This window comes from Eriocheir sinensis, chromosome 70, assembly GCF_024679095.1.
Source record: "Eriocheir sinensis breed Jianghai 21 chromosome 70, ASM2467909v1, whole genome shotgun sequence".
In the NCBI taxonomy this organism is placed as follows: Eukaryota; Metazoa; Arthropoda; class Malacostraca; order Decapoda; family Varunidae; genus Eriocheir; species Eriocheir sinensis.
In genome coordinates, this window is record NC_066578.1 from 5,094,184 (window position 1) to 5,114,985 (window position 20,802).

The 20,802-nt window shown below is 42.4% G+C and overlaps 1 protein-coding gene across 2 annotated transcripts in view; it reads left to right on the top strand.

Moving 5' to 3' along the window:
• LOC126988758 (zinc finger protein 704-like) overlaps window positions 1–18,854 on the top strand; it is a 193,190-nt gene extending 174,336 nt beyond the window's left edge. For both annotated transcript variants that reach the window (XM_050847152.1, XM_050847153.1), the window contains 4 exons: window positions 10,521–10,621; window positions 11,133–11,473; window positions 12,299–12,375; window positions 12,729–18,854. In XM_050847152.1, the coding sequence (XP_050703109.1) occupies window positions 10,521–10,621; window positions 11,133–11,473; window positions 12,299–12,375; window positions 12,729–12,899 (690 nt within the window). In that variant the 3' untranslated portion in view covers window positions 12,900–18,854. The remainder of the gene's footprint in view (window positions 1–10,520; window positions 10,622–11,132; window positions 11,474–12,298; window positions 12,376–12,728) is intronic.
• The last annotated feature ends 1,948 nt before the right edge of the window (window positions 18,855–20,802 follow it).

Below are 20,802 nucleotides of genomic sequence, written 5' to 3' on the forward strand. Positions count from 1 at the left end.
GTTTGATTCCCGGGCGGAGTGGAAAAATTTGGGCGGCTTTTCCGATACCCTACGCCACTGTCCACCCAGCAGTGAATGGGTACCAGATATTAATCGGGGGTTGTGTCCCGTCCCCTGGGGTCTGTTCCTTTCTCCTATAATTCCTTCCCTTTCTGTCTCTCTCCGGCATATGACCACAGATGTTGCGCCGACTAAACGAAACTTTCCAAATTTTTCCTTTTCCTCCTCCCATTTTTTAACTGTCTTCAGCCTGATAGTCACAATTGCCTGATGGATCTCCTTCCCCCTCATCCAAAAACTAATGGTTCGTCTGTCTATTAGGGGTTAAAACGCTTGGCTTCGATGATTGCGGGAAGCCTCTTGGTCTTGAAGCATCCTTTAATAGTCAACAGACCACTCAGCACACGATGGGACATTTGATGATGGAGTGACAGAGAACGTCGCTATTATTATTGCTATTATCATCGTTATTATCGCCGCTATCATCAATATTTTTACGTATAGAAGATCGCTGGGAGTATCTGTGGGAGTTGACATGCCAGAGGAAACGAGGGTGTGAATCATGGAGTGGTTAAGTGGGGGAAAGGAACCTCTTGGGTAGTTTAGATGTAGATAAGAAGTGTAGAGAGGAAGCTGTTGAAAAGTTTACGATTAACAGATAAGGGAAGTGGGTGCAGTGTGAGAAAATGGGCGAGAGGCTTTGTGAAGGGAAAGATGAAAAGGATGAAGTGAAGAAACTAAAGATATGCGTGTAATCAACAGAATGGGAGAGAAAAAGTTAACAGCAGACGTAACCTTGGTGCTCTCTTTGAAGAAGTCTGCGATTGGAACGAGACATCATGATAGATAGAGAATTAAAGACACTGAAAGAAAAGTACTTGACACACACACACACACACACACACTAAACCCTTCCTTTCTTTCGCAGATAACAACCGTAGAAAAATCTCTTCCATTGTCTCATCGCATCTCAGAGAACGTGTGTGTGTGTGTGTGTGTGTGTGTGTGTGTGTGTGTGTAGGGCTTCCTTCCTCATGTGTGCACGCTGAGAGGCAGGAAGCGAGTAGGTGTGTGTGTGTGTGTGTGTGTGTGTTGAAGGCTTGGCGAGTCCCTGTTTGAGCGGGAAAGCTTTGTCTCACGGAAGTGGAAGGAGTAGGCTAGTGAGGGTGACGGACAGCATAACTTCCCGTGTTCTTATGGCTACGTGACTCCTTCCCCCCCCCCCCCCTCTCTCTCTCTCTCTCTCTCTCTCTCTCTCTGCAAAGGTCACATTCTCCGATCTTTGTGTTTTTCGTAACTACCCAGACTGCCGGTGTTACTAGCTCGATCCTGAGTATTGATTCGGTGTGTGTGTGTGTGTGTGTATTCCATGTGGAAGAGAGAGAGAGAAATGTTGGATAGGTCGGGTTGTCCTCTCTTTCTCCTCTCGCTCTCTTCATCCCCGCGCGCTCTTTTCCTCCCCGAAGTCTTCCCCCTTTCAGAATTAGGTCAAAGAGAAGAGAAATAAGAGCACAAGAAGGAGGAAGAAGAAGAGGAGGAGGAGGAGGAGGTGTAGAGAGGAGGAAGGATCGAGGCAAGACTTAGGAAAATAACGAAAACAAGTCTTATTTTCTTGTCACATGAAGGATTTTTTTTGTTTAATTTTTTCTCTTCATTCGCCTCTCGTGTGGTGCCTAGTTTTTGTGGGAACTGTATTTAGCCGAGGCGAGAGAGAGCCAAGACGTGGACTTGAATAACTAAACCATCGCAGTCGGTCTAGAAGTAGGCTTGTATCATTCTCCTTCAGAAGTATTAACGCTAGTTCCAATCACACGACGCCACGAACACAAGTTAAGAGTTTAGTGATTGCTGGTGTGAAGGGGACAGTGTTGATAGTCACTTGTTTGGTTCTTTGTTATGTTATTGCTGTTGTTGGCCTTGTTATAGTCATGCGATTTCGTCTCGAGATGGAATAATGAATAGAGTTTCTGTTTGTTGTTGTAGTGGTATAATTCTTGTTGTGGAAGGGCGATATTTAGAGAAAAGTCAAAACAAACACAAGGTTTTCTGATGTCGTTTCAAGATGGCATGATAAATAGTTTCTTCGTTGTTATTGTAGTAGGCATATTAGTAGTTCTTGTTGTGGAAGGGCGCGTGTCAATCACCCACCACAAACATACTATAACGTGTTCTGATCTCGTTTTAAGACGTTATGAGAGATAGAGCTTCTCCGTTGTTAGCGTGTAGCAGTAGTTGTTGGTATGGAAAGCTTCGTGTAATGAACTCACCACAAATAAGTTATAAGGTTTTCTGATCTCGTTTCAATATTGTTTAGTCAATGGGGCTTCTGCTTCGTTATTGTGGTGGCAGAAGTTGTTGTCAGGGGAAGGGCGCGCGTTGATAAGTACCGTCGCAGTACCGAGGGCGTGCCTGGGCCTCCGGAGCGGCCTGCCTCTTGGCCTGCACCTGCGCACTGGCCCTCTGCCTTTGTGTGGCCGAGTCGTCACCGCCGCCGCCAACACCCGCCGCCGCTGCCTCTTCACCCGCGGCCCCCTCACCCTCACACAACCATAACCCGACCTAATTCTTACCAGCGACTCCTCACAGCTCGGAGCGGTTGTGCGTACTTCCCCACGCCTGTCCTTGCTCTGTGCACAATGCGTGTTGCTTGCTGCCTCCCCCCCCCCCCCCCGTGCCTAAGTTACTGTACACACCGATAATTGGGTTCACGTCTCCGGCTGGCGAGGGCGGTGGCAGGTGCGTGGGTGGCTCCCCTGCAAAGCTTCTACCAGGAAAAGCTCATTGCCTTGCCACCTGCCCCATCGCGGTAATTCCCCACTTTAGTCTTTGTTGCAAAAAAAAAATTATGAGGTTATGTACATTCACCGCGCTTAAACTGTGCGTCACTTAATGCAACTTTTGGGATACTAATTAAAGTTTATTTTAACTATGTTTTTAGGTGTGTGTGTGTGTGTGTGTGTGTGTGTGTGTGTGTGTGTGTGTGTGTGTGTGATTTGGAAGTAAAAAGAAAAAGTATAATGTACCCGAGGCGTGGCGGAGTCTCGGAGAACATCAGATTTACATAATGTGATTTGGTTTGAATGAATTTAGGCAACACCTCAACAAATTATATTTTTGGTGTGTGTGTGTGTGTGTGTGTGTGTGTGTGTGATACAGATGCTGAATTCCGGGGTGCGTGGAGTGGCTGCGTCGGCGTGCGGTGCGGCTCGAGTCCCTGGTGGTGGAGGCGGCGAAGGGGCGCGGTGGGGGTGGGGGGCTGCACAGCGTGGCCGTTTGTTTACAAGCCGCAGCCACCTCCCCTTTAAAACTGAACCCACCGCGGGGGCGCCCGGCATCGCTCACCTCTACTGCGTTTTGTAATTCATAAGATTATTTATTCATGTAATCATCTTCGAGGATTGTTAAAGGTGAAGGACCGTGGTTTGTTAGCAACTGGCCGGAGGTGGCCCGGACAATGTTCCTGGTGACAGCCGCTGATCCGCTTGTTCCCCGCCGCTGCAGTGCACGTGTTGCTCCATGACACGCAGTATTGGCGCCGCCACTCGGCTGCGTTCCGTGTCTCCGTATTGACATAGTGGCATCACCCACGAGTTCCCTCCTTGGAAATCGGCAACCAGGCATCAGAGGGGCGCGGTGTTCCCCTCAGGCCACGCATGCGCTCGCTTAGCTTCTTTGTTCTGCCCCTAGCCTGGCACGAAGCTGGCGACAGGCGGCACGCTCCCCGGCCCGGCCCTCGCCTCGCTACCTGCCGGCGGGGCGTCCCTCGCAGGGCGGCAGCCACGGCTTGCGGCAGCGTGCACCAGTCTGCGCTGATTGCTATCGGGAATTAGGCCTACAAGCTGCTTTTCTTCATTTTATTATTTTTTGTCTCTAAACGGAGCTGTAACTATTCCAATTTAGAGTAAAGAATATGCTGAACTAGATAGTAAAGTATATGAACACACACACACACACACACACACACACACACACACACACTGACTGGTGCCTATCTTAGAATAATATGTAAAAACTAAACCTAACCTAAACCGCAAAAGGAAGTAGATCATCAAAGTCAAATTAAGGACAAAGGGAGGCAGGGCAAGACTTCAGCAAAGGACCTGTCACCCCCCCTTCACCCTCCCTTCTGTCAGCACCCATTGTCACGTATTATCATTATTATATTTCCTGGTGTGAGCGAGGTAAAGAAGAGCCACACGTGCGAACTGTACCTTGGGCCTGACTGTAGCGTTTTGTTCTCACACTTCTAAGTTAGATTTTTTGTGTGGCTCTAATGAGTAACCGTATAATGAGCTGCTTGAGTTGACAAAATTGATATTACTAGTATTATTAGCAGCAGGATTATTTGTATTAGTAGTATGTGGTCTTGTAGTGGTGGTATAACATCGGTTACTACTATTACTACAACTAACTACTAACACAACTTACTACTGCTATTCTTCTACTTCTACTTCTACTACTACTACTACTACTACTACTACTGTCGGCACCACTGATATCACTTTATTATATTCATCCACGAGCGTTTTTTTCCCTAATATATTACGGCTAAGTGTAAATATTGCGTCCACTTCTTTGTTTACATTTCTGCCCAAATTGACGTGACATCGTTTGCACGTGTCGCCATAAAAGAGCCCCCGTGGAGGGTCGTAATGGCGGTGATGTCCTTAAATGATTAATAAATTGTACGAAATAGCGGAGAAATAGGATAGAGAGAATGGGGAGGGAGGGAGAAGGGGGAGGAAGGAAGGGAGGGAGGGAGGAGGGGAAGGAAGGGAGAACATGTGTATTGAAAGTGTGTGTGTTCGTCTGTTCTTTCTTTTCCTTTCTTTGTCTCATCCTGTTTTTTTTTCTTCTTCTTTTTCATTCTTTCCTTCCTTCTTTTTCTTTCTATTTTGTGTTCTTCCTTCCTTCCTTCCTTCCTTTTCTTTCGCTTTTCTTTCTCTTTCTTCCTTTCTTTCTCTTTCTTCCTTTCGTTCGTTCGTTCGTTCGTTCGTGCTCTCTCTCTCTCTCTCTCTCTCTCTCTCTCTCTCTCTCTCTCTCTCTCTCCTATTTTGTCTTCACGTAGTTTTTATTATTATTATTATTTTTTTGCCTTTTAACTCCCTCCCTTGCTGTAGAAAACAAACAAATGCACCATCAAACACCTCTTCTTAGAACGCCACAGCAGTACCACTCATGCGTAACACTTGCGTAACCCAGGGGGAGGAGGAGGAGGAGGATAAGAACGCACGCACGGAGACCTAACTAACTGCGTCACCATCCTTGAGGCGCTTGCTCGCTCCTGATATCCTGTTCCCTCCCTGTGGCGGCCGTGTCTCCTTCCCGTCGTGCAAGCTTAGTGACGGGGTGACGTGAGGTGGGGGCTGGAGGGGGTGGTGGGTAAGGGGGTACTCAATGCTATTCAAGGTACGGGTAGTCAGAGGGGGAAAAAAATAACTTGTGGGACCTTAGACGAATAACTTAATTGTTTGCTTTGGTTACCTGACATTCTCAACCTGTATGTAATCTAGATATATAACCTTTTTTTTTTCCCCCTTTTGATATGTGTAGTAGAACGTGTTTACATATTGAGTACTTAGCTTTTTGTTTCCTTTAAGTTGTATAGGTTATGATAATACTCTGGTCCGGGACTTTTACTTTTTCATTTACGTTATTTTATTATTTTCGAAAGATTGGAAGTAGTTATTTCAAAGTTGGGACAAGAAAAAAAAGATGATTTGTTATCGTTTGCATGCTAGTTCATAAGCAAATAATAAATATATAAATTGGGAACTGTAACTTCGTCTATTTATTCTTTCTTATTCTGTGTTGGAAGTTCGGAAAAAAAGAGTAATAAATGAACAAACAGGCTACATTAACTTCAGTCTTTCTTCGGATAACAACGGATAATAATTGAATAAACAGTCCATATTAATTAACCCAGTCTATTCTCAGTCTATCTTCTGTTATTCTCCGTTGGAAATCCGAAAAAAACCCGGATAATTAATGAACAAACAAGCCACGTTAACTTCAGTCTTTCTTCGGATAACAACGGATAATAATTGAATAAACAGTCCATATTAATTAACCCAGTCTATTCTCAGTCTATCTTCTGTTATTCTCCGTTGGAAATCCGAAAAAACCCGGATAATTAATGAACAAACAAGCCACGTTAACTTCAGTCTTTCTTCGGATAACAACGGATAATAATTGAATAAACAGTCCATATTAATTAACCCAGTCTATTCTCAGTCTATCTTCTGTTATTCTCCGTTGGAAATCCGAAAAAACCCGGATAATTAATGAACAAACAAGCCACATTAACTTCAATCTCCTCCTTTGTTATTCTCTGTTGAAAGGTCCGTAAGGAGGGCTGGACGCGTGTTCTTTGTATCGTTATATGACCTTCAGGCGAGCAATTCCGAGAAGTGACATTTTTATTATCGCGTACCTAGAGTGGACGAACCCAATCCTTCCAGGTATTCGTGTGTCATTTACGTACATGTTTTATTTTTCCTTTACATGTCAGCCTCCAAAATACAGCTTCAGGAACCGTCAATATACCAAAGAAGGCAACCAATACTTAGAGACTGGTGATAATGTATTTTTTTTTTTCTTCACCTGAATCGTTCCTGGTATTTGTGTGTGTCATCTGTGTCCAGTTTCTTTGTATTTCTTCTTTCGAATTTAATCTCAGAGACCGTCAGTATGGAAGAGAGTATCACTGAGAGGCTGGTTGTGATTATATACTTTACCTCAATCGCTATTTTTTTATATTCATGCCGTTTATGTCCAGTTTCTTATATGTCGGCTTCTAAAATTAAACTCCAGGATCTGTCAGTATCATAACAGACAACATTGGGAGGCTGCTGTTGATTATATATAAATTTCACCGTTCTTTTCAATACTTTTTCTCCCTTTTCTAATCGTTTTTGATACTCATATATACCATTTGCGTGCGTTTTCTTTATGTCAGCAGCTAAATTTGAACCTCAGGAACCGTCAATATCATAAAAGACAACACTGGGAGGCTGCTGTTGATTGTTATTTTTTTATCGTTCATTCCAATACCTTTTCTTGATGTTCGTGTTCCATTTACGTGCGTTATCTCTACAGTTTCTAAAGTCAAACCTCCGTCAGTAGCTAAAAAGACAGTATTCAGAGGTTGGTGTTGATTTTCTATTATTTTTATCATATTTAACGCAGCGACTCCAGGCAAGGCGATCTTCACATGTCATCTTTCGAACCTCGCCTTCAGGAACCCTCAGTGTCATGGAGGACAAAACACGAGGCTGGCGTTGGTTTTATATTTAGTTCAGTTGGTTTACTTTTATATTTTTCATCATTAACGCAGCGAATTGAGGCAAGGCGATCTTCACATGTCATCTTTCGAACCTCGCCTTCAGGAACCCTCAGTTTCATGGAGGACAAAACACGGGGCTGGCGTTAGTTTACTTATATTTATCATCATTAACGCAGCGCATAGGGGCGAGGCGAGGCGCTCCCCGGCCGGCGTGCGTGTCGGTCCGTGTTTCCTTGTGGCGCGGCAGTGAGAGTGAAGCACCGACGGGAGGGGTGTAGAGGGGGAGGAGGGTTCTTGGCCAGGGTCCAACTAGATCAATGGGCTGGCTGGCTCCCTCCATCCCCCACCACACCCTCACCATGACACAATACTTCTTGCACCATTCCCCTCGCGTTCCACTCTCAAGGGTAGTTTCAGAGTTGGCGTTTTTTCATAACTATTGCACGTGGACTAATGCTTGCACGAACCTCCGCTACGTGAAGATGAACGTGGGGATAGAGAAGGGGGAAGAAGGGGGACGAGGTATAGGAAGGGCAAGGGAAGAGAAGACCAGGTTGAAGGTTGCGGTTAGGCCGAGGTGAAGGGAAGGGAAAGGAAGGGCAGGGACGCAGAGATGGCCAGTTGGTTGCCAAGTTGATGCTTCTAAGTTGATACTGTTAGAAAAAGAGGAAGGTTTAAGATATGCAAGGGAAGGGAAGAAGGGCAGGGAGGAGGTTATGCTAAGGTCGAGGTGAAGGGAAGGGAAAGGAAGGGCAGGGACACAGAGATGGCCAGTTGGTTGCCAAGTTGATGCTTCTAAGTTGATACTGTTAGAAAAAGAGGAAGGTTTAAGATATGCAAGGGAAGGGAAGAAGGGCAGGGAGGAGGTTATGCTAAGGTCGAGGAGAAGGGAAGGGAAAGGAAGGGCAGGGACACAGAGATGGCCAGTTGGTTGCCAAGTTGATGCTTCTAAGTTGATACTGTTAGAAAAAGAGGAAGGTTTAAGAGATGCAAGGGAAGGGAAGAAGAGCAGGATGGTTATGCTAAGGTCGAGGTGAAGGGAAGGGAAAGGAAGGGCAGGGACGCAGAGATGGTCAGTTGGTTGCCAAATTGATGCTTCTAAGTTGATCCTGATAGAGAAAGAGGAAGGTGAGATGCAAGGGAAGGGAAGAAGAGCAGGATGAAGGAGGTTATGCAAAGGTCGAGGTGAAGGGAAGGGAAGTTGGTCGCAAAGTTCACATTACCATGACCGTTTCAGTGAGCAATCTTCGAACTTCATAACATTCCATCCGGTAAAAAAAAGTCCCCAAATAGAAGAAAAAAAAAGCTGTATTATTGCATTTAATTATCTATTGTATTCCCTGTGCCAAATATTATCTCGTTTACCTGTATATCTATCTTATTCCCCAGGTATGTCATTAGCAACACGTGTCATATTGTAGGGAGTTAACACAAGGACGCGAAGGGAGTGTTCCAGAGGGAGTAATAATAACAGATGGGAGGAGGGAGGGAAGGAGGGAGGCAAGGAGGGTTGGATCTTTGGGTGTTCTTCAGGAATCAAGGTTCATCTAATACCTGTAATTATAGTGTTGCATCGTGTTCCTGGAGAATCAATACACGTGCAGGTATTTCGTATGACCTTAGAATATCCTTGTGTCGTGTAATATCAGGGTTACTTTATATTTAGCATCGTAATACTTCTACAACATTAACTCATTCATATTACAAGTCTGACAGCTAATGTGAATATGTGTGTGTGGAGGTGTTTAGTCTGACCTTTAAAACCTTGTGTCGTGTGATATCTGGGTTATTTTCTGTATTAAAAATCGTATTACTTTTAACACTAATACCTCGCGTCGATTACTAGTCTGACACAATGTTGCCAGATTGTCGTACTCAGAGCATCCTTTTTACCGGTTTCTGACACATAACTATCACCATAAGACATAAGGAATTAACGCATGTAGTAATAAATATAAATAAATCTAGGTATTAGGGCCCAGGAGACAGTTTTTGGGGTGTAAATAGGTAAAAATAAGAGGCTGACCTCGACCATCTGGCAACGTTGGTCTGACATCCAGTGGTAAGATTTCGTTTTTGACGGTTAATCGGAATTCTACGTTGAACTTTAAAATCTCCTTTGTTTTGTGTGATATCTTAGTTATTTTTTCTATACTGAAATTCGTGTTACTTTTGAACTATTAACAAATGCATATTACCAGTCCTGACATCCAGTGGTAACTTTTAATTTTTGACAGCCAATGAGAATGCTTCGTTTGTTCTTAAAATCTCCTTTGTTTTGTGTGATATCTTAGTTATTTTCTCTATACTGAAATTCGTGTTACTCTTGAACTATTAACAAATGCATATTACCAGTCTTGACATCCAGTGGTAACTTTTTATTTTTGACAGCCAATGAGAATACTTCGTTTGTTCTTAAAATCTCCTTTGTTTTGTGTGATATCTTAGTTATTTTCTCTATACTGAAATTCGTATCACTTTTGAACTATTAACAAATGCATATTACCAGTCTGACATCCAGTGGTAATATTTCGTTTTTGACAGCCAATGGAAATACTTCGTTTGACTCTAAAATCTCCTTTGTTTTGTGTGATATCTTAGTGATTTTCTCTATATTTAAATTCGTATTCCAAAATATTACCTGTTTTATACCAGTCTAACATCCAGTGGTAATATTTCGTTTTTGACAGCCAGTGGGAATGCTTCGTTTAACTTTAAAATCTCCTTTGTTTTGTGTGATATCTTAGTTATTTTCTCTACATTTAAATTCGTATTCCAAAATATTACTTGTCATTTACTCGTCTGACATCCAGTGGTAATATTTCGTTTTTGACAGCCAATGGAAATACTTCGTTTAACTTTAAAATCTCCTTTGTTTTGTGTGATATCTTAGTTATTTTCTCTACATTTAAATTCGTATTACTTCCAAACTATTGCCTCATGCCTTGATATTACTCGTCTGACAGCCAAAGTAGTTATTTATGTGTATTAAAACTCTCCCTGTTCTTTGTAATATCTGGGTTATTTTCTATATTTAACATCGTATTACTTTCAAACTATCACCATGCCAAGGCAAATATGTATGTGTATCAAAACTTGACACGGCAACTTTTTACCCGGCCTATAACCTTCAAAGTGGAGCCTCGGAAAAAAACGTGTCCGGAGATTTAAAGGGAAGCCTGAGATTAGCAGTGTTGCCATGCAGGTTGATGACGAGCGTGTTCTTCCCCCTCAGAGCTCCACCCGGACCATGTTCAAATGCACTTGGACGGGCTGCCACGAGATGACGGCCGCCTGTGACGCCATCGAGAGACACATTCGCTCCACACACCTCGGGTACGTGTGCTAAGTGTTTGTCCTCGCAGCCTTCCTTGTCTTGTTTCCAGCTTGTGACACCGGGGAAGGTAATGCTGGAATATCAAGGGACAAGGGTAATTGCTCTTCCGCTACTGGTTTTGTTATGTTACAGCAGCTGATACGATTACTTGTACTGCTATTTGTAATATTCCACTACTTATTTGTACTACTACTACTATTACTACTACTACTATTATTACTACTACTACTACTACTACTACTACTACTACTACTATTACTACTACTACTATTATTACTACTACTACTATTATTACTACTACTACTATTATTACTACTACTACTACTATTACTACTACTACTACTCTTAATAATAATAACCTTCATACCACGGTAAAGTCACAAATTTGGCCCGTCGCTGCTACTAGGTTAAGGCCTCGGTTGATGATGTTTGGGTAATTGTGATAGTTATAAATGACTAGCCCAGGGGAGTAGCGTTGCGGGCCTGTGGTTGATGGCGTGTTTCCCCCAGGCGCGAGGAGCTCATCAGCGACCACAGCGACAGTGACAGCGACGACGAGGACGATCACGAGGAGGAATTCTACTGGACTGAGGTCGAGGTCAATGTCACCACCTGGGTTGACCCCTGTGAGCCCCTGGTGACCCCCACGGCCCCGCCAATCAGCCCCCCGGCACACCCCGTCCTCGCTGCCCCCCAGAAAGTGCTCACCGCCCCGCCCGCTGCCGCCGTCCCCCCGCAGCCGCTGGGGACCTTCCCGTCGGTGCCCCAGCAAGCCACGTCCCCGCAGTACATCCACGTGTCCTCCCCGCCCACCCTGAGCCACATGGACATGGCTCGCCCGCCACATGAAGGTACGGTGTGTGTGTGTGTGTGTGTGTGTGTGTGTGTGTGTGTGTGTGTGTGTGTGTCACTGAACAAATGTCTTACAATGTTAATGTCTAAATAAGATATTGAAAAAAAAAAAACTTAGAATCCAATGATTAAATAAAATCATGTAATCCCAAAGATTGGCAAATTAAATACTTGTGACATTCTTGACACGAGCATCACAGAAGCTGTTGATTTCTGATATTTGAATAATGACAACTCATTGTGAAGGTCAGTAATAAACCGACACTTAACCATCAATGAACGAAAACACTCGGCATTTAACGACACAAAGAGAAACATGACCAAAGCGTGTCAGTGTTCGCACACACAGCAGGAAACAACAACCATTGTTTCGGTGCCTTTTGTCAAAAATGTTTTGAACTAAAAGACTTTTCATTCAGTGGCTTGATGTAATGATTGTGTGTGTGTGTGTGTGTGTAACTAAGTAATATATAAGTCGTTTGTATAACTAGCACGTAGTAGAGCTTCTTCCATTTCTGTAGTACAGTACATAGTGATAATGATTGGTGAAGGACCATCCAGAATCAGAGTCATGCAATGGATTTTGAAAAAAATATTTTAATATAAATCACATTCTCAAGTTACTTCATCGTTATTTGGCACTTAACTGAATTGGGAGAGGCTCGCTCAGTAAGTAGTTATGCTTTCAGCCTCTCCATGGGGGTGTTCACTGTCCATTGCTAATGTTTGTGGAAAAAAAAAGGTTCACTTTGTTAACAATTAGTGGTTTGTTTAGACATATACTCATAGAAGGCATGAAGTACATGGTGTTTTTTTGTCGGCAGACCCTCGCTACAGACATGCGCCTGGGGGACCAGTCACCAGCCTCTCCAGCTCCTGGCCCCGCACCTCCACCTACCGGGTGAGTGCTTGGTCCTGTGTGGCAGGCCAAGATAAAAGAGTAACTCTGGGTAACAGGAGTGCATTGTTCCCAGGCCAGAAGTCCAAACTCTTGACTCCTATCCCGCCCCATATTGTGAGCATGCACTTGGAAAATGCAGCTGCACCCATTACCATCATTCCCTATAGGAATATTATGTTAAATATATATAATATATATATATATATATATATATATATATATATATATATATATATATATATATATATATATATATATATATATATATATAAGTTAGTGAAATTAAATTTATGCAGCTTGCTCAAACTATTATTGATATGAACTGCTCATCAAATAATTTTTCCTTGTTACAGAGTTCTGGCAGAGCCAAGGTCAGGGTGAGCTCCTCCCCCAAAGCCTCGCCCGGCCGGGGGAAGAGGAACGGGGAGAGCCGGAAGTGCCGCAAGGTGTACGGCATGGAGCAGCGGGACCTGTGGTGCACGCAGTGCAAATGGAAAAAGGCTTGCAGCCGCTTTGGGGAGTAAGGTACCTGTGGCAGCCACTCACTCAGTGGTTCATTCAGAAAGTATCACATAATACATTCTAGCACATTCAAGGACAAAGGAACAATCTCTAAATGGTGTCCTCTGGAGAAGATGGTGCACAACCTCTTCTACCAAGTCTTTGAATAAGTTTAATGCTGAAGCTTGAGAAGGACAAAGGTCACTCACCAGAAGGACTGTGATCAGTGTGTAGCCGCTGCTGATACATGACAGGCCAGGCAGCAGCCAACTTACAATGTGTGAACGGAAGCTTTCACTGATGGACCCTGGAAGGTAGGCTTTATCCAAGCTTTTATCACTGCCACTTTGAGGTTTGGATCACCAAATGATAAAGAGTATATTTATTTACATCATATTCAGAGATATGTACATAGTAGATGTGAGAAGACTAAGATTAAGTGGTCATGCAAAATTATTATAAATTAAACATTACTGAATGTTACACTGAATGTAAACATTATCATATCTGGCCTATGCAGTTTCTCGTTCGAAATTCAACTTAGACAAGACCCCAAAGCAAATAACGTACAGATTTAAAACAAAAAACATCGCGTGTGTGAAACGGACAAGATCGAGGCTTCCAAACGTGCACCACCAATGTTTCAGTAGATGACAGTTGCCAGTGATGACCATGATGTATGACAGTGTGACTCAAGTAGACTTGTACATGTATTTGTGTTCTGCTACGGCAATGGACTTTTAAGGACGTATTGCAGAGCAGAGCCTGGGTGAGACAACCTGGAAGTGTGTATCACTTAAGACGATAAAGTTCTAATTTCGCTAGGTTTAAATAGAACAAGACAGGTACTAGATAATGGAGTATCCTCCTACACCTCATGACATACCTATTAGAAAATATTGTAATGTAAAGTGTTTGAAGAGTATGGAATCCAAGCACTTGAAATGTACAAAAAAGAAGTGTAATAATACTTGACGCCCACTGTGAAACTTGCCGAGTTAATACTGGAGTTACTTTGTTTGATTTTGTTGAGCCAGGTAAAGGTAAGGCTGGGAACACACGCCATAGCTACGGGTGCCCTTGGTGCTCTTCTCCGTCTCTGGCCCTTGAGCCTGAGAACCCATTACCTATTTATCGCCCAGCCATGAAAGAGGATCAACAGCTGGGTTGGCTGAGCACTGACATAACCGGTTGGGATTCAAACCCAAGCCTGCAGGTTCATGGCTAGGCAAGCTGACCACTGCACCGCGGAGACAGCCAGATTGATTGCACTGCTGTTACGTCATATTGTATATTTAACCTCTATAAATTCTGGTAGAATATGAAAGTACTTAGCCATGTTCACCCTAGTGCAAACAGATTACTCTAAATCCAGAGCTATATACATGTATTAAACCACTTCAAGAATGTGATAAGTCTATTATACATTTTTTCTAAGTTGCATTACTGTGTGCTGCATTTAATTTTCTTGTGATTCAAAACTGGTGCAGGATGGGGACTGCCACCACCACCACCTTCACCTTGGAGGGTTTACCCACTCAATGTCTGCCAAACACCATGTGATTTTTATCTTTTAACCCGGTAGCAGCGGGGATCATGTTTCTTAATGGTCCCTCCAAGAGAAAAGTGAGAAAAAAATCACCCCTCACACAAACCATTTCATAATATATATCAAAGCATTTGTGATCAGACTACGTATCGTCTATTTTGGGGGGTTTATATCATGGCACAAATTTGGCCCGTCGCTGCTACACAGTAAAGCCACAAATTTGGCCCGTCGCTGCTACACAGTAAAGCTACAAATTTGGCCCGTCGCTGCTACACAGTAAAGCCACAAATTTGGCCCGTCGCTGCTACACAGTAAAGCTACAAATTTGGCCCGTCGCTTCTACCGGGTTAAATAATGTTGAAATGCTAACAAAAGCCGAGAGATTACACAGCTCACTATGACCAAAGTAGAAAGCATCTCCTGTCTCCATGTACACTGCTGCTGCAACAGACAGTACCTTAATGTAAGAAAATTGAGCTTGTCAAGAATGGAACGAATACCTGTAACACTGGCTTGTCCGTGGCAAGACCTGCTGACTGAAAACATTTTTTATTATGATGAAGAATTTGATGCATAATATTCCAGCACCAGGCAACAAAACGCCTTGTCACATACTTGATAGTGCTGACATTGTCCAACATCAAAATTGGCTGTCTAATATGCAAAATACTTTTCTTTCTGATAACCCTGCTCTCCATAGTAAAGGTGTTCATGAGTGGGTAAATTATAACATCTAACTTACAGTCTTGCATGGTCATCAGTCTCCCACTCCTGATCATGGTTGTGGTACTCCGCTGCTCGCCAGGAGGCTGGTGACCGCCAGCTTTGAGAGTGGAGGTTGTACGATCTCTTGCTACAAATTATCTTTTGATACTAAGTCTTTCATTGTGCCAACACAGGACATTAACTTGTGGTTTCCGTTAGCCGTCGTGCATGACCAATAAACCTTTTCCTGTTAGGTTCAGTAGGCAGTGGCGGGAATGCAGGGGTGGCAGCTGATCCCTCTGGAAAAAGACAGAAAATATAGCACAATAATATTATTGTGATCACAATGACAAAACTGTAAACTGTGAAAAAAAACTTTCTAAAGATCCAACACAGTAACAACCCAATAGTTAGAATTCTACTGGTCAGTAAATCCCATGTTTTAATCCCCAAAAATATTTAAAACTTTTTGAAAGCAGAATATTTTAATTTTAAAAATGTCATGAAATTATATAGAAAGTATATTAATGTAATTTTACTGTATGTGTAAAGAAAATTTTTAAAATTTTGAAATTAATTTTAAATATTAAGAAATATTGGATTATTTTGAACTCCTTAGAAAGTATATAAATGTAATTGTATGCCACAATATAGTAAAGCTCTTTAAGTTGGCATGGCAAAAAAATTGTTATTTTTCATTTTGAGCAACTGCCAGAAAGTCTGGGTAATGTGCCGTCTGCCGGAGACCCGACGCTCCTCTCAGACAGAAGGACCAAGTCTAATTTGGTTCAGCCAGCGAGGCGGCCTGCTCCCAATTGTGCCGACTTAAGAAGTTTTACTATATTTTTTCAAAGTGAAATAGTAAATATAAACAACTTAGCAATGAAATGACAATGGAAGATTTAAACATCAACTCTAACAGGCTGCCAGTTGTACATTTAGTTAATTACAGGTGATAAGTTATGCTCATTTACTATATGATTTGTTACAATCCAGGCTAGTGGCCACAATGACCTTTAATCACACCACCACTGATGCCAGAACGAGCTCTGTTACTGTGTGCAGGCTTGACACAGCCCAGGACTGAGGGTTTAGCCACTGATAATAGATCTCAACATGCTCAAGACAAATGGATGAGGTGTTTTGCTGCATACCTCCAAACACTACTGTTGCATAAGTAAAGAAGATTTGAGATGGCAAAATGTTATAAAATACATACGTACAAGTGTGCACTGATGGTTTGTAACCCATGTGGCAAATCTCTTTTAATAGTAGCTGGAAAATATATATATACTATAGCAGTGTATATTGACATAATGTACATTATCTTAACAATAAAGTGTTGCTTGCACTGCCACTGAAGACAACCCTCACGAGGCGCCAACACCCTTCCTCTCCTCCCCGGCACAGTGCCTTGGTCAGCCGCCAGAGCACCCAGTCTCCAGCAACCTGCCATGCACATTGCCAAGGTTTAACTTCTTTTACCGTCCAGTGTATACATATCTAGATCATTTGAGAAATGCGTCCATTTTACTGTTCTTACTCAAGTAAATGTTGCTTAACTACTAAATTAACAAGACTGGAGTATTCTGGTGGTGATGCCGACGGTATCTTGGCTGGGGAAGACGGTGCCATCAGACCAGCAAGGTTGTTAAGTATCATTGTGTTGGATAACATCATGATATGTAGCCGTGTAATGCTCCTTCACTCCTTAATCTGGTGACTGGCCACAATGTTGCTCAACCAATGTGCTCGTGTGATGGCTGCTTCAGAGGCAAAGCTCCTCCCAAATGGTGGCAACAGTGATTCCTCAACACAGCTGGCCTGGCTGTACCTCATTTACTTGTGTTGAGGCAACACCACTGCCATCGTTTATTAAGCTTGTGTTGTGATAAGTTATATTTGTCAATTGCATATCACCTTATCTGAAAGTACACCAGTGGATACCAAGAGGCTATACAAAATGCTCAGTTTTTTATGTAGTTTGGAATAAACTGGCTCATAGGAATCCCCAGTCTGATCAGTCTTTCAGAATCATGTTTTGTATGCATTATAGTTTACATTAGTTTTCTGCTTTTTCATACAAACTTGTACAGGGTTACATGTAAGACGTACTCATTCCCCGATCCGGACATGACGTACACAACAGTATAAACATTAGCCACTAGTGGGAGGCCTCACACCAGCAACAGCCCACTGACCAATGTTAACCTGGTCCCAGAAATAGTGGCAAGGCAGTGGCTACCACTGAGAGTGCTTTAAATAGATTTTATAACAAATGATCTCTAATTACTTAGAGTTAGATGTATCTATGTGGAAACCATAGCATTTTAATATATACATTTATCTTAAATCACAGAAGGCTCTCTTTACTTCTGGTGCTACAGTTGCCATAAATGTAGTCCAAAAAAATGAGGGACTTAATCAATAAGTTGCAGCTCCATGAGGACAACAACAGCTAACTAACTAACACGACAGAATACTTCCAAGGAGTGACCATCAATATCAAAATAAGGAACATCATGGCCTTTGACTGCACAAGTTTCTCAGACCAAAATCTCACACATTGTAGACTTAGTGAATGTAAAGCCACTTGGTGTTTTATAAGTTTTGTAAATACAAATTGCAGGCAGGAAAAGTCTTCAGAAAAGTCAGCTGTGTCTGGCCGAGGTGGAGCAACCTATAGAGTACATTACACTAGAACCAGGATTTTGAACTCAAGAACTAAGTTGTACTTTAGTAACACTGAGAAAGCCTTTTTCTATCATTTCTTAGGTAGTGGAAGGTCTACCTCACCTGTCAGGGGTCCAGGAGTGGGAGTGTGACATCATGTACATTTCAGTGACTACCTGTCTTTCATTTGTATTAACATTTGTTTCATCATGCATCACATGATTGCCTATGCAATAGAAAATAACACTTTTGGGCATCTAACTATACAAATACTGATCAATTTTTTATACCATTGCCAAGAAGCAAACCAAGGACCTCATTACTGAGAAGTGTATCTTGATATTTTATTCCATAGTACAAAGTATTTTATGATATCTTAGGTTTTACAAAGCTTTTGCTAATTGCCACATAAGATGTGTGTCTAGCATTGTAAGGTTTCAAGAGTTTTATCGATGTATAATCCAGTTTCCTCCGTGTATTGTATGTGATGTAAATATCTGCTTATTGGTGTTGGCTCTTATGCTGTTGTATATAAATGTGAATTGATGCCCTATGGATTGAGATATATACGGCAGATTATATATATTTAATTCTTCTGTTACATGACTATTTCCAGATATATTGATTTGTTTCCAATAGCTTTTATATGTTGAACAGAGTGTTTCATAGTATCAAAATAATATATAAAAAGTGAATCCATAGGGCTGGCTGGTGTCCCGTTCACCTAGCGTTAGTATTGGGAGGCTGCTGCAGGTCACCTCACAGCAATATCAATAGATTTGTCCACTTCTTCAGTTGGTGTGCAAAATATATGCAAATTGAAGTAATACATAAATTATGCTTTGGACATTACATTGAAAATTACAATGATGTGACTGGATACTGTTTATGCAAGACCCATATCCAAGATAGTTGTAGAAGAGTATTTAGGGACACTTAAAAACTTTTGTATAAACTTGAATGACTTTTTTAACAACGGTAAAGTCCTTATTTTCTTCAAGACATTGATGTATTTGTCTGTAGCTTTATAATAATAAAATATCGTGCATGATTCCACCTTTCCTTTACCCCAAGCTAGAGGCTGTCTGGGAGGGAGGAGGAAAACTGATGGAGATGTCTGATATGAAGACATCTAAACTGTTCAAGAGAAATGTGACTGAAAAGACAGAGAATAGTGGAATGGAAAGTGGCAATCACATAATTTGGTGCAAGGAAAAGCAGGTACAGCACGATCTTGCCGATATTGATTTCCAAATAGTGTTTAGGTTCTCACAAGTGATGGATTTACTGCTGACAGAAAGGGTAGTGTTTGGTGCTGCCACCCAATGGCCTTCGTTTATTTTCCCCATTTGAACCTCTCCTATCACTACTTTCTACCAGCAATAATACTCATCATTACTGAACCTACACAAGTAATATAAACCTCACCTTAACCCCTTGACTGCGGATTTCCAACAAGAAGACATCACCAAGCTACAGGAACGGAACAAAAAGTGGCTGATACCATGAAGAAAAATGTAAAATCCTGCACCTTGGGAGGGGATGTCCAGCATACCAATACCACATGGGAAACACTCCACTATCCACCACAGAGGCAGAGAAAGACCTGGGAATATATGTTACCAGGCTACCAGTGAAAGCCAAATCCGTGCCAATCGCAGCGGACGGGTTAAAGGAATCAATGAGATGCTTGGCACGAGGATTGATCTGAGGTTAGCGCATGGAGACTATGAGAATATGGTGATAGTTTTGCAGATTCAAGTCCCCATGAGGGTGAATATAACTGATCTTTTACCCTTTCTTTACTTTTTTAAATTAATCTGCACAAACTTGAGCCAGAAAATACCCAATTCAGCTTGGTAACGCTACACCTTTAATTTCACTATAGTACTTTCATACTGACTAGAGATGATGGAAAAATAAGAGGTTGTGAATAGATTTTAACCTGGTAGCAGCGGGGATCATGGTTCTTAATGGTCCCTCCAAGCGAGAGAAATGAGAATAAATCACCCCTCACACAAACCATTTCATGATATATATCAAAGCATTTGTGATCAGATTATGTATCATCTATTTTGGGGGGTTTATATCATGGCACAAATTTGGCCTGTCGCTGCTACACGGTAAAGCCACAAATTTGGCCCGTCATTGCTACACGGTAAAGCCACAAATTTGGCCCGTCGCTGCTACACGGTAAAGCCACAAATTTGGCCTGTCATTGCTACACGGTAAAGCCACAAATTTGGCCCGTCGCTGCTACACGGTAAAGCCACAAATTTGGCCCGTCGTTGCTACACGGTAAAGCCACAAATTTGGCCCGTCGCTGCTACACAGTAAAGCCACAAATTTGGCCCGTTGCTGCTACACGGTAAAACCACAAATTTGGCCCGTCATTGCTACATGGTAAAGCCACAAATTTGGCCCGTCGCTGCTACACAGTAAAGCCACAAATTTGGCCCGTCGCTGCTACACAGTAAAGCCACAAATTTGGCCCATCATTGCTACACGGTAAAGCCACAAATTTGGCCCATCGCTGCTACACGGTAAAGCCACAAATTTGGCCCGTCGCTGCTACCGGGTTAAAGAAGACTAGATGTGGCAATAGTCAAGAAATTAAGTTTGAATAAAAGAGCATTGATATTTTGAAGTAATTGGTTGAGGAGCTTGTGCAGCCAAGGAACATCCATGACTTTTAAACTAAGCTGAATAAAATTAAACATGGAGAGAGGATAACACAAGACACCAATCCTGTATACAACAACTAAGAGTACAGTGTGAACATCGCTTTAGGTACTTACCAATGTTTTAAAGGAAATCATTTGGCCTTGGGGGCTTGCAGCAGACCCAACAGATGTGCGTCAGCCTCCAGGAGAGTCATGTCTGAGGAGGAGCCGAGGAAGCGCGTGGCCAGCTCAAGCTCCTGAAGCCTCAAGCGAACTCTGGCTCCTCGCACGTAACTCCTGGAATAAAGGCTTCTGTGAACTTCCACCATTTTTTAA